This window comes from Talpa europaea, assembly GCF_964194135.1.
Source record: "Talpa europaea genome assembly, chromosome: 11".
NCBI lineage: Eukaryota > Metazoa > Chordata > Mammalia > Eulipotyphla > Talpidae > Talpa > Talpa europaea.
Genome location: NC_140078.1, coordinates 94,708,776 through 94,726,210, shown reverse-complemented (window position 1 = coordinate 94,726,210; position 17,435 = coordinate 94,708,776). Strand labels below are relative to the sequence as shown.

Sequence of the window (17,435 nt, the reverse complement as noted above, 5' to 3'; positions counted from 1 at the left end):
GTATTGATTTCATTCTGAACATGAGGCTTCAGTAGCCTTTCATCTCCCGCCCCCCAAGCTTGCATGCACTCCCCCCAGCCTCCCCGCCCCCCATGCTCCCTTTCTGTTTCTTCATCCTCCTGTAGGGGAAGTTAATCAGGCCTTTTGCACCACTAGCCTCTGTGGCCATCACCTGCGGCCTGGATCACGTTAACGCAGAGGCGCTTGGGAGCGGGGGGCGCACGCGTGCCTGATTGTGGACACCTGGGGCATGGGTGCGAGCATGCGTAAGTGTGCACACCTGAGCAGAGAGCCGGGGCTAGAAGGCGGCGGCGCTCAGCGTCAGAGGACAGCGCCGAGAGGACGAATGGCTGCGGCAGAGACTTCCTCAGGTACACGGTCTCCTTCCTTTCAGTGTGTTCAAACGCACAGCTTGTCTGCCAGCCTCCTCTTCCTGCAGAGGTGTTCCCAGGGCCTGGGCTGGCTGGCCGGGCAGCCGCGAGCGAGGTCTTCGTGTGGGCCCTGCTCCGCGCCCTGTGGAGAGGCCCACCTTCCTCTCTGGCCGCCCCGCTTTGCTGAGCGCGTCCTTCGGGAGCTTCTTAGGAAACACCCGTGGAAGGTCAGTGTGGGACCTTGTGTGTTTGAAAAGGTCTTCATTTTGTCTCCTTGATGTGTGGTTTGGCTGGCACTCAAGTCCTGGGCTGGGAAATCATTTTCCAACTTCTGAAGGCATCGCCCCCTTGCTCTGGCCACGTTACTGGGAAATCCATCCAGCGCGGTCCTGACACTCTTGCCTGCTAAGAAATGTCCCCCCCTTCTCCTGGAAGGGAGCCTGGAGAACGTTTGGGATGAGAAAATGTCAGCGATGTGCATTTGTAAGGGCTTAGTTACATCCAAGGGGCTGTTCCTGGTGTACAAGTTTTAGAATATCTTGTAATGTCGTCTGCCCGCCCGAGTCAGCTCAGGCTGCTGAAATCCCAGGCGCCGGGTTCGAGTCCCGGATCAAGCTGCGGGCAGATTCAGTCTGGTGAGGAGCTGGTTTCTGGTTTCTGGTTTCCAAATGCTGCTGCTGTGTTCTCACATGGCGAAAAGAGCTCGAGGGCTCTCTGCGGCCCCGGTTCTAAGGGCGCTAGCCCCATTTATGAGGCTCCAGCCTCATGACATAACCGCCAAAGCCCCCCCCCCTTCTATTGTCGTTACCTTGGGGGTTAGGATTTCCGCACGTGAACTGAGGGACGTGCAAACATCTACGCCTTAGCTTCTTTTCAAAACTGGATTTAGATCTTTCTGGAACTAATTTTTTTGGCTAGTGGGACTCCTTTACTGGGCGTTTCTTTAACTCGTGTCTGCTGTTTTTCTCTCTCTCTACTCTGCCTCATGAGGACATGTCTTCAGCTTTATCTCAGTGTCTTCCTTTGTTTTTCATTTCCGCGGTTTTAACTAATGTTCAAAAAATGTGTGAGACCTGTTTTTAATTTTCTGAAAGAAACAAGCTTCCTGTTGTCTGCTTTGCAACGTTTATCTCCCAGGGTGTCGCGATGGCTTTCTTCTCTTTTCCAGTGTTTTCTTCGTCCTTCACAGTGTGTCTTTCCAACTTGCCTCTTTTTCTTCCTGTTTTGACTTCTTTGCTATTCTTACTCTCCTGCCTGGTCTGACGTCAAAGGTTTTCCACCAGGCAAGGCTAAGCTTTAGAAAAGCCCAGCCTGGTCCTCGCCCAGCTCTGTAGCCGCTGATAAAGTTTTCGGCCCTAAGCTCACGAGGTGCAGGTCTTCTGCACGGGCGCGGCTCGGCCAGCTCCTTCACTCCCAGTGAGGAAATGTCCATTTCCTGTCTTGGCGCGCTGCAAAACCCGACCCGACGAACTGAGTCCTGCAAGATATGAAGTCGTGAGGGTTTGGTATGAGCTTGCGTTCCAGTTGCAGCAACTTTACTGAATTTATGTACGACTAAATATTTGTAAAATTACTTCCATATGACCTTTCTCTTTTTAAGATAAATGACTCATCCCTTCACTGACTCAGCCACATCTTCATAAAATTTTCCCTGTAGTAAAGAGACGGAGGCCTGGGGATCCGTCTCCTCCTGCTCAGAGACATGGTCACCCTTGGCAGGGGCCAGGGAGGAGCCAGTGGCCTTTATATCCGCTGCCACTGGACAATAACGACAGCGACACGCAGCAGCCACACGGCCTTGTTAGATAAACCTTCCATCTTTTCAATGTTAAGAAATGTAAACATAAACCCTTATTTGTATATAAAACTGAGACTTCCCATGAACAGTTCTGGGGCCTTTCTCTTCTTGTAGCTATTTTCCTAAATCAGGGCTTTGTAAAAATGATGCAAATGTACACATGGTCTCTTAAGGGCCCAACAAATTGTGTAGCTGGCCACACCACTTCTCCCACATCTGGTCTTCACGGGCCCGGGAGCCCACGGCCGCCTGGTCCACCTCTCACTCCCTGAATTTGGAAGCTGGTGGGTGATCAGTAATCCAGGTGTGAAGTTCTTTGCTCCAAATGCTAAAGTGTCCCCTCGTGGGGCGGCAGCGCGGGGACTGCGGGGTGAGAGAATCCCCCGAGTCCAGCCGATTGCGGAGAGGCGCTCGCTCTTTTCTAAAGATGCGCAGCCCCATCCGGGCTGTCTCAGCTCTGACAGCATCGAGTACAGAGGCGGGGTGAGTAAGCAGGGCGTGTACGTGGCGGGGAGCAGTTGCTGGGGGTGCAGCTAGGGTGGCGTGACCAGGGGCTATTGCCTGGGGGGCCCCATGGTTCCCGCTGGCCAGGCATCTTCCCTCTACTCTAGCATCTGCCTGCTGCTCTCGGCAGGTGCTGGCTTTCCAGCATGTTCCTCATCCCAGGACTTTGGCCCTGGGCGGAGGCCCCTGCGCGGCCCTGCACGTAGCTGACAAGAGGGTCTCTGGGCACCACAGCGATATTCCCGAGCATGAGGCGGGCTGGGGGGGTCCACATCTCCTCCTTTCTTGTTATTTAAGCATAAACGCTAGAAAGGAGTCTGGTGGAGAGACAGGTAACGCCTGGTACCGGGAGAGTGGCAGGAAGGTCAGCATAGCTTCAGCACTAAGACTTCTCTGGAGCAGGCGGCACAAGGCTTCTAGAAAGAAGCAGGAGAAAAAGTAACAAAAGTAATACCCCTTTACCATGCAAAGTCCAAATGCTAACACTGAGACTTGAGAGCCACTTTTGCGGGTTCAGCCAATAGGCGATGTTGTTTAAATGCGTCAAGGTGGAGTTTGTGCTTCTTGCGGTGATCGTGCCCACAGTTGCTGGAGTTAGTCTCTGCGGTCCGTGACACGGTGCCTGAGGCTATCATGGAGCACACCCCGCAGTTGCCTCTCAACCTCTTCCCGGGAGAGGGCGTATTACAAGGAGTAGGTTGTGCACTTAGAATGGTGGCCCCGCCACAGGTGAGTTTGTGGGGCACCGGGAACTTGTTGTTCACCCAGCCAGGTCATAGGCAGCGTCTTAATGAATTTTCTTGAGTAGTGGCATGAGTTTCCATTTGTGCTCTGGAGGGCTGCACAGTTGGTGGAGAGATACTCTCTTCCCTGTTTGACTTGCATCGGTATTGGTGGCCGCTGGGTGGTGGCTGAATGCTGACGACTGGGGCTCTGCAATAGGATTGGTCCTTCTCTGATGCCAGCTCAGGATAGGGGCGCACTGCTTTTGGTGGAACCCAGAGCGGTCCTGTAGGTGATACAACAGAAACACACCCTTTCCCCCATGTTAATGGTTCTAAGGTCCCAGCCAAATTGGACCTTGCAGTGGGTGGTTATACAAGACCAAGGGCCTAGGGCTCGGTTCTGCTGGGATAAAATGTTGTTCTGTTGCCGTGAGGCCAGAAGAATTAGAAATGAGATGTTGCTCAACAGCTGTCAGGCCGGAGGAATAACAATTTAAGGAGTTAAAAGTAAATGGAGCTGGGCCTCCCTGGAGGCGCAAGGGGTTAAACACCACACTATGAAGCAATTTGCAGCCTCTGCAGCATGAGTTCCATCCCCAGTCGGCCAGGGAGAAACCCACATGACGCAGCAGACCTCCCCTGACTCGCCCGCTGCTCCCCTCATCAGTGTGTTTCAGTTAGTCTGCCTGTTCTGCTCCCCACTCTGTCTCTGGTGGATACTCTCACCCCCCACCCCGCCATATCTCTGGCCTGTACCCCAGCTCTTGTATGCATAAATAAATCTTTGAAAAAAAAAGTAAATGGAGCTTTGCATATTTGTTCCTATGGGGGCATGTTACTCTGTAGACTCCCCCTTTTTTGTATCCTTTTTTTTTTTTTTTTTTTTTTGGTGGGACCCTTGCCAATGGCCAGGGATCGAACTGGCACTGCAGAGGCTGCGGGCAGCCTCGCAACCCAGCGCTCAACCGCTGCGCCACCAGGGGAGGCCCTAGACACCCCCTTTTTTGTTTTATAAGTTGTTTTAACAAGTCCATTGGCTCTTTAACTATAGTTTGTCCTGTAGAGTGATAAGGGATGTCAGTTACCTGTTAATGCTCTAAGATACTAGGAAAGAATTAATGGCTTGTCCTTTTTCATCCTTTGGGTCCAGATTAGTATACCTTTTTATAGCCTCAGCAAATCTAGTCTGAAAGAATGTAGGATTTTTTTGTTTCTGAGTAACTTCCCTAAGTTTTTTTATAATTGACTTTTTTTTAACTTTTATTTTTTTTTAATAGAGGCATGTTTTATTTATTTGTTTTTGTTTTTTTGTTTATACAAGCACTGGGTACAGTCAGAAGTGCGGGAGGGTGAGAGAATTCACCAGAGCCAGAGCAGGGAGCAGAGCAGGCAGAAGGACCGAAGTACACTGCTGAGGGGAGCAGCCGGCGGCAGGAGAGGTCTGCGCGCCATGTGGGACCCTCCTCCAGTGGCCGGGGAGCAGCCGGGGATCGAACTGGTGCCGCAGAGGCCGCGGGCAGCTTCGCAACCCAGCGCTCAACCGCTGCGCCACCGGGGAGGCCCTAACTTTTATTTTTTTAAGGTTTACTTTATTATGCATACAAGAACTGGGCTACAGGCCAGAGGTGCTGGGGGTTGAGAGGATTCACCAGAGACAGAGTGGGGAGCAGAACAGGCAGATCTACTGAAATACACTGCTGAGGGGAACAGTGGGTGAGACAGGAGGGGTTGCTACGCCATGTGGGTTACCTCCATGGCCGGGCTGGGGACCAAGCTCCTGCCATGCTGCAGTAGCTGTGGATGGATAGCTTCATAATGCTGCGACTTTACCCCTTGCAGCACCAGGGAGGCCCGAAAGGTGTAATAGTTTTTATGACAATGCCTCCTATGAGGTATCGGTATACCCAGATTGACCCAATTTGTTTTCCACAAAGGGAAACACTTTTATTGGATGTCCTAAGAGTCCTTTTAGGCCAAAGATTTTAATCTTTTACAATTTTTTATATTAGGGAAGTTGTCATAGGATTAGCAAACCTACAGATTTTTATAAGATAATTACTCAAGGGCCTCCCTGGTGGTGCAAGAGGTTAAGTCTCAGCATGATGAAGCTGTCGGCAGCCACTGTGGCATGAGTTCAATCCTCAGCCAGGGAGCTACCCACATGGCGCAGCAGACCTCTCCTGTCTCGCCCACTGCTCCCCTCAGCAGTGTATTTCAGTCAGTCTGCCTGTTCTGCTCCCCACTCTGTCTCTGGTGGATCCTCTCATCCCCGCACCTCTGGCCTGTGCCCCAGCTCTTGTATGCATAAATAAATAAATGTAAAAAAAAAAGAATCAAGTGACAAGGATTTTTAAAAGTTTTATATATTTTATTTCATGAGAGACAAAAATAAACCTTAAATAGTGTCATTATCACTTTAAAAAGTATTTAGAGTAACAAAATTTGTTACTATGAGCTTTCCTTTAAAAAAAAATGCATATAGATGTTACATCATTCTTCCCTTTTGTACAATGTTTGCTTTCTCCTCTCAGGCGTAGTCCCCACAGAATTCCCGTGACCAGTTCACCCGGGCACCGTTCCCCACGGTCCCTTGTGCTCTTCCCTCCCCTGGTTTGATCCCTCTCCCTCCCCTCCCCTGCAGAATGTCTCTGATTTGTGATTACCTGCTAGTTTGTTTTTTTATTATTCATTTTTTTCCCTGATTCCTTGTTTGGCTCCCCTATATTCCTGCTATGAGTGAGACCATCTGATATTTTTCTTTTTCTTTCTGGCTTATTTCGCTGAGCATGATCCCTTCCAGCTCCATCCATGCTGCTGCAAATGGCATGAGTTTATCTTTGATTGCTGAGTAATATTCCATGGTGTATATGCATCACATCTTCTTGATCCACTCGTCTATTTTGGGGCATTTGGGTTGTTTCCAAATCTTACCTATTGTAAATAGTGCTGCAGTAAACAGGAGTGCAGGTGTCCTTTTGAATTAATGTTTTTGTGACCTTTGGGTAGATTCCTCAGAATGGGGTTGCTGGATCATATGGAAGCTCCATCTTTAGCAGGTTGAGGAATCTCCACACAGCTCTCCATCGTGGTTGGACCGGTTTGCACTCCCAACAACAGTGCAGGAGAGTTCCTTTTTCTCCACATCCTCGCCAGCATTTGTTGTTGCCAGTTTTCTTAATATATGCCATTCTCTCAAGTGACAAGGATTTTTAAGAATAGATCTATTTCTATGACAAGGCTCAGCAGTGCTGATAGGATAAGGTTTTTCTCAGATAACCTGAGGGTAAAAGAGAACCAAGATTTTAGATTACCTAAACAGCCTTTAATCAGTTATGGGAAGCTAATGAAAGCTGCTTAAGAATACCTTCATTTTTTCATATGCAAAAAGGAACTAAAGTCTGGTGCTACATAGGTATATTACTGATATTAAAGTTAACTTTATTCTTTTAAAAAAAAAAATTATGCATACAAGAGCTGGGGTGTAGGCCAGAGATCCTGGGGGGTATATGAGAGGATTCACCAGAGACAGAGTTGGGAGCAGGAGGATTGACTGAAACACACTGCTGAGGGGAACAGCAGGTGGAACAGGAGAGGTCTGCACCATGTGGGTATCTCTCTGTCTGGGAATCAAACTCGTGCTGCAGTGGCTGCCAATAGCTTCATAGTACTAACTAAGATTAACCCCCTGCACTACCAGGGAGGCCCCTAACTTAAATATTCTTGTAGCAAGTCAGTTGAGTACTTACCTCATGCAGATCTTTAACATTCTTTTCTTTTTTTTTTTTTAAAGATCTATTTATTTTTATTCAAGAACCGGGGTACAGGCCAGATGCGTGGGAGGGTGAGAGCATTCACCAGAGACAGAGCAGGGAACAGAACAGGCAGACTGATGAAATACACTGCTGAGGGGAGCAGTGGGCGAGACAGAAGAGGTCTGTTACACCATGTGGGTAGCTCCCCGGCCGGGGATTGAACTCATGCTGCAGTGGCTGCTGATAGCTTGATAGTGCTGACTTTAACCCTTGAGCCACCACAGAGGCCCAGTAATTTTTAGTTTAAATGATTCTAGACATTTAACAAATTTTTATTAAACTTAACAAAGCCTTACTTTTTTTTTTTTAAAGATTTATTTATGCATACAAGAGCTGGGGTACAGGCCAGAGGTGTGGGGGTGGTGGTGAGAGGATTCACCAGAGACAGAGTGGGGAACAGAATAGGCAGATTGACCAAAGTACACTGCTGAAGGGAGCAGCGGGCAAGTCAGGAGAGATCTATTGCGCCATGTGGGTTGTTCCCTGGTGGCAGGGGATCAAATTCATGCTGCAGAGGCTGCGGAAGCTTCATAGGTTGCATCTTAACCCCTTGCATCACCAGGGGTTGGCCACCATGTAAATGATAAAAAGAACAAATTCAAGGTGGAGATACCAATTAAAGTTTTAAATTTTTTCTTAGGGGTGAAATTTTAAATTAATTGCAGAATCGCAAGTGTAATAATCCCATACACCAAGTTTCTTCTTAGGCAAGCACTAGATAGATTGATAAAAGAAAAATCAGAGATTTAATATCATATACATCTCCTGCACACTTGTGAGAGACTCAGTATGGCTGAGAAGCTCATCCACATGGCTTGGATTCCATCTTTAATTTTTGCTAGGTCAAGGAAAAAGATGTCATTTAGGATGTTTACGTGGGGAACAAAAGTATTTTTTTCCCCCAAAGGAAAAAGATAAGTGGATTAGTCTTCCTGGAAAGGAACTTTATCAAGAGAAGTTTAATTAAAACTTTAAAAAGGCAAATTTATCTTTGTTAACATAGTAAAAACTTGGAAACTAAATTGATAAAAATTCCCAGTGTCTTCATAAATATTGGTAAAATAATAACTTTTTTAAAAATTTATTAAGCTTTTTTTTTAAGATTTATTTGTTTATTTATACATGCACTGGGTACAGTCAGAAGCGCGGGAGGGTGAGAGAATTCGCCAGAGCCAGAGCGGGGAGCAGAGCAGGCAGAAGGACAGAGGTACACTGCTGAGGGGAGTAGCGGGCGCAGTAATAATAACTCTTAAAAGTAGAACATGTGGCCAAAATTTAAATGAATAGGTTAACTACTCTCTTTTTGTTTAATACCATGAGCTCTCTTTTTAAAGTAAATACATTTAAACATAGAATAAAGTATTACTGCCCAATATTATAACCTTAAGGCATGCTTCAAATGAAAACATCAAGTTTTGAACTAGCTCTTGTTTACCAAAATTCTAGATTGTGATCTCAAAGTTTGGGATTTTCTAAGGGGCCATTTATCCGTAATCCTCTGGAGGTAAAAGACAAAGACAGAAACAGAGAGCTCTTGATTTTTCATTTAAAATTTTGGCCACATGTTCTAATTTCAAGAGTTAATTATTTTACCAATATTTATGAAGACGCTGGGAATTTTTATCAATTTAGTTTCTAAGTTTTTACTAGCTTCAGATGAGAAAATTTTCCTTAACTTTGCATGCCTAGGACATGGTCCTTTGGCTTTATTTTGTTTCTGTGCTCTCTCAGGAGACCAAGCACCTTCCTAAAACAAAAGAACACTTTTTATAGGCCATGCACAGGGGAGACAGGAGGAGAGCTACATTAAGATCTTATCTGTCGTAGCTTCTCATCAGATTTGGAACTTAACTCACACAAAGCTGCATCTGCACTCTTAAGTTTCTCCTTAAGACCAATTAACCTGGGGCCTCCCGGGTGGCGCAGCGGTTGAGCGCAGGGTTGTGAAGCTGCCCGGGGGCGCTAGGCTCTAGTAGCGCAGGTTCGATTCCCGGCTGCTCCTCGAGCCCATGGCCTCTGCAGCACTGGTTCAATCCCAGGCTGGCCCGCGGGCCTCTGCAGCGCCGGGTGAATTCTCTCGCCAGTCCAGGCGGGCACTGGCAGGCCCTGCTCCTACCCTGGCGTGCCCGTGTTTATTGGTGCTGTGACGGGGTGGTCCCCGGGAAAAGGGGGGTTCCAGGTTCCCTGCCCTGCCCAAGGGGGGAGAAGCTGGAGAGGAGGGAAGGGGGGGAGCCAGAAGGGGGAGCGTTCGCAGGGGGAATTAGACAAGAACAAGTGTCTCTCATTAACAAAGCAGTTCCCTTTAATTTTTAAAATTTTATGTACACATATGAATGATCTGTATAATGTACATTCAATATAGAAAGCTTTATATATTCGATAATGTATAGAACATTTCACAATTACACTCATCTCTTACATAACATCTTGACATGTTTTTAAATTTTAAAATTTTTTGCACAAGCTCCTTTTTCATCCAATTTGGTAAAGCCAGTGACACCCCCCCGCCGCGCCGTGAGCTCCGGGGCGATGGCTGAGGCGAGGGCGCGGGTGAAGGGCCGGGCGGAACCTACTAGTGTTTAACGGGAGGGGGCGGCCCTGGCGACGCCGCAGCAGCGGGAAGCCCCCTTTTCTGCGAACAAGAGACTCAGCCCAGCCCCACGGCACGCTAGCTCAAAAAAAAACAAAAAACAAACAAAAAAACAACGAAACACATTATAAAAACTAGGAAGTTTCGTCTTGTTGATTCACAGTCTTGTAAACAGGAAAGGAAGGAAATGTGCTCACACCGCAAGAAGGAACGTCTCGTGGACCCGCGGCGGCCGCTCCCGAGCGCGACACAAGTAGCATCACTGACTTTTTTTCCTAAACAAAAATATACTTATAGAAAAAGGAATAACACTGTCATGAACCAGGAAAAGGCAGTAGGCGTTCTCGTCACCGTCGCTGGAGGAATGTGGAGGGCACTGGCCGCTGGCGCTCGCTGTCCCCGGGGCGCCCGGCTGCTAGCCGAGCTCGCCGGCCTCGGGGTCCACGGGCGGCGGCAGGCTGGGCAGGACGGAGGACGACGTGCCCGCGGTCAGGTAGCCGGCGACGCCAGGTCCTGCGAGGGGAGAACACGCGTCCAGGTGAGCGGGCTCGTGCGCGGGGAGAGCGACCAGCGCCAGCTAAGCTGCCCCACGTGGGCGCCGGGCGCCGCCTCTACCCGGTGCCAAAGCTAAGACGCGCGTCAAGATCACGCTGGCTGCAGTTTAGTCTTTCAGAAGGTCCTGGGACTGGAGGGCGGCTAGGCCGGATGCGGGGGACCGGCGGGGGGGGGGAGGGGGGGGCTGTGCTCCGCCCCCCCAAGTCCCACTCGGGACAATCCCGGCAAACGCCCACCGGCTCGCAGGCGGGCCGAGCTCGTCCCCACGGGCCAGCGCCCCAACGAGGCCGCCGCCTGCCGGGGGGGAGCAAGGAGGCCGTCGAGGGGCGTCCTCCGCGGCACCCTCTGCCCCGAGCATGCGGCCGGGGCCAGCCTCTTGCCGGCCGCGCCCCGAGAACGCGCAGGACACACGGGAGCGAAATCCCGCGCCCGCGGGCCGGGCGGGAACCCCGCGGCCCCGGCGGAGGGGGCGGCATGCACGGAGCACGGAGCGGAAGGTTCTCTACCTGTCAGCTACACAGAAGCGAGCAAGCTGCCTGGGGAGCGGGTCTAAAGCCCGCCCCGGAGGTGGAGGGGGCTGCTGCCCGCGAGAAGGGAAGGAGAGACACCTGAGGAGAGAAGAGACGTCAGCAGCGCGGGCGAGGGCGGTCGAGGCGGGCCGGGCCGGGCCGGGCCGGGGGACGGGGCAGGACTCGGGGTCCTCTGGGGTGGCCTCCCGGGCGCCTGTGCTGGCGCGCAGGAATCACGCCTCTCCGGGCCCGCCGCGGGAGACGCCCCGCGACGCCCGCCCCGGGCCAGGCGGTCACGGCGCCTTGGGGAGCGGCAGGGGAGGCCGGGCCGGGCCCCCGGACAAGCTCCCGCCCGCCGGGCCGGCCCAGCCGCCGCCGCGGGGCGCCCCGGGTCGCAGAGAGCCGCGCGCCAGGCGAGCGCACGGGGCGCCGGGGGCGTTTCCCAGGGGAAGCCGCGCGCCCGGCAACTGCTCTGGTGCTGCCGGACGCGACTGAAAACTTCCATCTGCGGGGGGGGAGGGCCGGGCGCAGCCGAGGAAGACCCCGCGGCGGGCGGGCTCTGGGAACGGAGGCGGCCCGGGCACCTCTGGGTAAGTAAGTTGTGACACGATGGGTCTAGAAAGGTCCAGAAGAAACCAAATTCCAGCCCCGCCTCCCTGTCAGGAGACTCGGCCGCGCGCCCACACCCGGCTCTCCCCGCGGCCCGGCCAGGAGGGCGCGCGGCTGCGGAAACAGGACAAGAACCCCACAAACGGCCCTGGCCGGCGGGCTCGGGGAGGAGACGAAGCTCGGCCTCACCGGCTACTCGCCGGGTCCCAGAGTGAACGGACTCCGCGGCTCTCTTCTGGGGTCTTGGGCGTCGGAGGAAGAAGGGAATGGAGCCAACTCTGGGAGCCGACGGGCTGGGGACGGGCTGCACCTCCCCAGGCGGCCCGGGAAGGGCCCCGCCGCTCCCTGACTAGAAACACGCCGCCCGCCGCCCGCCAGCCCGGGAAGCCTCTCCACCTCCGCTCATTCTCTTCCTTTCACGGAGTTTCTAGTCGCGATAACGCAGGGGTCGTCCCTGCTGAAATTACTTTATGGGGCCTGAGCTTCCCAGTGAAAGCTTGACTCGGGCCTCAGGAAGGCGCGTCCCCAAGGCCCCGGGCAGGGAGCAGCTAGTCTGTCCGCAGGGGGCTGCCGGGCGCGAGCAGATCACGTGCCAGGAGGGCAGCCGCAGGGCGCCACCAGCCTGTGACCCTGCCCAGGCCTTGCCACCCTCACCCTGAATCGCGAGCGTGTGACCGGGCGCGCTGTGCAGCGAGCAGGGAGAAAAATGATCAGTACATTTCGGGTCCGCCCCACCTGACTTTAATACTTTACTTTCCTCGATCCCACCCCAACTTCTAACCAAAATCCACTCACTTGCCAAACTCGCCCAAAAGCACCCGTTGGAAGGGCGGCTGCAGCGCGTCCTCACTCCGGGCTTGGAAGTTGGTGAGAAGGCGGCCGTGAGAATGCGCTCTGGACCGAGGGCGCTCTGGGTACAGAGTCCGCCCCACACGCCAGCCACACACGCCGCGCCCGTGCGCGCGGGAGGACTGGCCACTAGGCGCACGTGCCCTTTCACCAAACACAAGACACACAACACAGGAAGGGAAAGCGCGCACACAGGACGAGCGGCAGCAAGTCCGGCCAATCCCACCGCCAGCGCTTACCCCGCCGGCCAGTCCTTGCAGACGGGACGGAGCGGCTGCCGGCAAAGGCCTCTCAGACACCTAAGACTGCAGCCAAAGAACACCGCAGCCCGAGGGTGCTCGCAGCTGGTTCCCATCACCCCGCGAGGAGGTGCCTGCACGTTCCCGCCCCGGCCTTCGGGCCGGCCCCAGAAACACCAGGCCCTCTCGAGACTTGGCTTACACCATCCTCCCCTGGACTGGCTTGTAAGGAACTTGCTGTCCTTGCAGCCAAGGCAGTGAAGGAACCGGTAAACCCCTGCCCGCCTTCTCCCCACTCCCTCTCCCGTGCCCCACGGTTCCTCACCCCTCGCTGGCAGGAAACTTCACCCCCTGTCCGTTCCCCCCACAATGAGGGAATCTGAATGGGGGAGAGACCAACCAAATGACTTGTAAAGGAAGCTGAGGTCTCTAAAGATAAATCCCTCTCTCTTCCACAGACCTTGTGGCCCACAGCTGGCCAGCCAAGGGGCACCTGCAGCCTTCTTTCTGCAGGGTCAGGACAGCTGGCTGCCGTGGAGAACAAAGAGGCGGCCTTCCTGCAGGAAGCTTAATTTCAAAAAATCTATTCTTAGCTAGAAAAAAATACGGCAGATTTTCCAATCATAACATCTTCATCTACAAAGTAATAAATGTAATGCCTCAAAAATATGGTCGTATGTACACTTAGGGAAAAGAGTTTAGAGGCAAAGTTTTTGGTGTGCCTTTGAGAACATACTTCTGAGAATCTACAGATTTACCTCAGATTTGAAGGCGAGATATGGCTGGGTCTGTCTCTCCACAGAGACCACAGGACAGGGGTGTTAGAAAGGGAACCCCTTGGACACTGCTCCAAGGCGCGCACACGACCAGCCAGAAGACAAAGTACTGTGGGTAACTCTTAGGGCTCTGCCCACAGATTTTAGCAGGGGAATATTAAAGCTGTCACAGTGAAGGAAACAAGTGTCACTACCCTGTCTAAAATTAAAAGCAGAAATTAAAACGCAGAACTTTCTCCAATGTTCCTGTTTTTGGCTATTCAGATCGGTCTTCATGATAAGCTTTGGTGCTGCCACTCCCACTCGGGATTACGAAGACAATTATGCTGGACAGAGAATACTAGGGTAATAATTTTTTTCTCTCACTTTTCCCGTGTCGCCTCTGCTAAGAGGAGGCCGCTACAGGTGCAGACAGACACCGAGAGCCACCAACACTCTTAAGGCTCATTTCAAATCAAACACTTTTAAACCAGAAGTTACCTTTTATCTTCCACATACACAGAACAGCATGATGACCTTCTTAAACAGAAGCCAGTTATGAAAATGAATATTCTAAAATCACACAATGAGTGGGCCAAGCGCCCCAAGCTTCAGGACCGTATCATCCCTGCACCCCAAAGTAGTCACATCCTTTTGTGGCGCCCTATCTTCCTCCCGAGAGAGGACAAGCTTTATATACACAGTAAAATACGAACTAATCACTGGAAACAGGACTCCCCCCAGGAGGATACATATTTGGACTGAATCTGTTGTGTTGTCAGGAATGGAATGATGCTGCTGCTTCCTGACACCGCTGCTCCTCAGGGACATGTCTCTCCTGCCTCTGCACGTGCAAGAGAAACACTCTGACACTGCCATGCTCCACACCATCATTCATGAACGTGATCAGAATTGAGCAAAGTCTGTGTCTCAGGGAGCACACGCAGCCACAGCTAAAACCATCTACCCACCCCAGCGCCTCCAGCCCAGGAAGCGCCCAGCCTGGGAAACCATCTCGATGCTGCCTGCAGCTTAGGGCAGAAGGAAGGTCCAAATGGCTTCTGATACATGTTTTAGGGTAACCAATTAGATGCGGTTTACCTGTGAGGTATCCTGCTGTTTGAGAGTCAGAAATAAACAGATCATGTTTCTGATCTTTGAAGGCACTCCAGACCGAAGACCGAGACAGGATTTCATTCACCTGGGGGAGTAAAGCAAACTCTTTGAACATAAACCAATGAAGGACAGGATATGGCAGATACAATTACAGAAGAAAAACCCTCCAAGACAAAAGGAAAAAAGTCAGCAAGGAGGGCCTCCCCGGTGGCGCAGCGGCTGTGCGCTGGGGTGCAAAACTGCCCGCAGCCTCTGCAGTGCCGGTTCGATCTCCGGCTGCTCTCTGGCCACTGGAGGAGGGTCCCGCATGGCGCGCAGACCTCTCCTGCCGCCCGCTGCTCCCCTCAGCAGTGTGCTTCGGGACTTCTGCCTGCGGTGAACTCTCACCCTCCCGCACTTCTGACTGTACCCAGTGCTTATATAAATAAATAAATCTTAAAAAAAAAAAAAGGTCAGCAAGGAAACCTAATATTAATCAACATTATGCCAACACTGCCAGGCGCACCCCATTAAACAGACCTATAGGACCCCAAGTCAAACTTCCCTCTAAAGTTGGACTCTGTAGTTTGAACCCAGTTTACCGACTTGGAACCTGGGCAGGACAATCCTGTCCAGTGTATCTTATGCGAGCAAGAGCTGGCGGACGGGGTGTGCCTTCACGGACTATCCCGGCGACAGGCTTGGGGAGCAGACGCTGCAAACTTGAACTAACATTTAAAGCAGTCGTGCATATTATGGGCTGTGGCCAGCGTGCTTGAGGAAACAAAGCTGGTTAAAGCCGGAGTATGATTCTGTAACATATGAGAGTCTAATGATGTATGTGTGAACATGTATTGGATTGAGATGAGAGACATGTTTGTTACAAGATTAAAAAAAGTTTAGGAAATTCCAACCTAGAGGACAGCGCTCACATTTCAGCGTTCAGATCACAAGTTGGCTGAACACAGTGTATGTAGGAGTCCATTCATATGAAATATCCAGAATAGTGGTGGCTGGAAGGGGCTCGAGGAGGGAGAAATGGTAAGTTACTACTTAATGGGCACAGGATTTCCTTTTGGGGTGATGGAAATGTCTTGGAAGTAGACGTGGCGGCGGCGGCACTGTTAATGCACTAAGTACCAGTTAACTGTTCACTTCAAAATGGTTGATTTTGTTCTGTAAATTTCACTTCATTTAAATAGACCATTAAGTCGCTAGGGCTATATAGTGAGACTGAACGAGGAACTTCTCAGAAGCAACACAAAGAATAAAACCCAAGAGAAAAATGAAATTACAGAATGGGCCATAGGTCAGCAGTGACGCACTGGAAACACCTGCATACCAGGAAGCCGACAGTTTGTAAGTGCTGAGAGAGACAATGAAGCTATGATGATGCTTCTGTATATTTTTTAAAGGCGTTGTGGGGTGGCTGATACATGTGGTCATCACTATCCCAGAAATGAAAGCTAATCTTAACCAGCACTAGTTGGTCAACATTCTTTTATGCGGAAGAATTTTGGCCATTTCCGTCCTGAAATGTACAACATGCTCTCACTATCCAGACTAAGAATTCTTTTGACTAGATGAATACACAGTTTGTGTTTTTCACTGGCTAACAGGCAATCATGCAAGTCCTTCCTGGGGCTTGGGACCCACCGCACGTCCAGCCAGCAGGCCCACCCTGCCAGGAGAACCTGAGCAGAGACGGATGGGTCACCCAGGGCCGAGAGCCCCGGCTTCGAGAACCCCTTGTGTCATGCATGGTCAGTCGCTCTGCGCAGACTCACCTGTTCTCCGTGCTGCAGGCTTCGAGTCATTGCCTTGAGAGCTTTAACAATCTGAGCCTTAGTGGCTGCTGGGCTGTCCAGATTCTCAAGGCCAATGCCTTCGAGTAATTTTAAGAGGTATGGGACCAAGTCCACTTTCAGGGCCTAGAAGAGAGTATAAGTGTATGTGTATGTGTACATGGGGGAAACAATAAGCCAGCCACTAAAGAAACCATTTCAACCCCAGGACCATGTCTGGAAAAGGACCTCCTTTTAAAAAATGTTTAATGCCAGATAGTTTTTCTCATATCTAAGGAAGATATTCTTATTCAATGACATTTTATTCCATGTCATCAAAGGTTCTAAATATCCTACATAGATTATTTTATTTGATCCTCCCAACATCTAATGAGAATCTTAATAGTGGAAAATCAATACACGGGGGTTAAACACATTCTCAGTCACAGAGGTAGGCCGCGATCTGCCATGACCTACATCTGGAACTGGATCTACAGTCACAGCCTGAGCTTTCAGCCATGGTACTGGGCCGCCTCCCCCAATGGCACCGCATTAGTGGGCAAAAGGATCTGGAATATATTAATATTTTTTTCACATTTTCTGAAATTATCAACCTTTGTATTGCCACACGGAAGCCAGGCACTCCTCTGGCACACAGCTTTCACTGTCTGCTCTGAAACCCAAAAGGAAGAAGCGGAAGTAACGAACATTTAGTGCCCTCTTGCTGACAGCTACTATTCTCAGAGCCAGTCTGTGAGGGAGTGAGGACCACGTCCCTGTGCAGATGAGGAGCCCCAGTGCTGGATGCATCACGCCTGAGGTCACAGTGAAGTGCCAGCCACCAGGTGGTAGTGCCAGCTCGCGCTCTCCCCCATTCCACCCCCAAGCCCGCTGTGTGACCCTCGGGGCATCCAATGATCCCCGAGAGCTGTATCCAGCGCTGTGAGCTGGCTTAAAGGGGGGTGGAAGGCCGGGGCGGGGAGAAGAGGAGGGACACACCGATAAAAATCACGGCCTGGTATTCGGGCTAAGAGTGCCCGAGGCCACCTGGTCCTCTGGCAGGTGATGCTAAACCCTGAAGGGTTTTAAAGATGAGAAGTGACCCAGTTACATTTAAGATTTGTAATTTAAAAAGACCACGCTCGCAAAGCTTTTTCCTTTAAGTCTGTGTTCTTTCCACCGGTGCCCACCAAGTCCCCTCTTCATTAGGTGGTTCGTCTGTCTCTTTGAAATGGACAAT

The 17,435-nt window shown here is 51.2% G+C and overlaps 1 protein-coding gene across 2 annotated transcripts in view; it reads right to left on the bottom strand.

Moving 5' to 3' along the window:
• Positions 1 to 10,135: 10,135 nt before the first annotated feature.
• The window catches only part of DNAJC13 (DnaJ heat shock protein family (Hsp40) member C13), a gene marked incomplete at its 5' end in the record, with an annotated part of 83,012 nt that continues 75,712 nt past the window's right edge, over positions 10,136 to 17,435 (bottom strand). For both annotated transcript variants that reach the window (XM_084247098.1, XM_084247097.1), the window contains 3 exons: positions 10,136 to 10,313; positions 14,418 to 14,517; positions 16,199 to 16,342. In XM_084247098.1, coding sequence (XP_084103224.1) covers positions 10,216 to 10,313; positions 14,418 to 14,517; positions 16,199 to 16,342 — 342 coding nt within the window. In that variant the 3' untranslated portion in view covers positions 10,136 to 10,215. The remainder of the gene's footprint in view (positions 10,314 to 14,417; positions 14,518 to 16,198; positions 16,343 to 17,435) is intronic.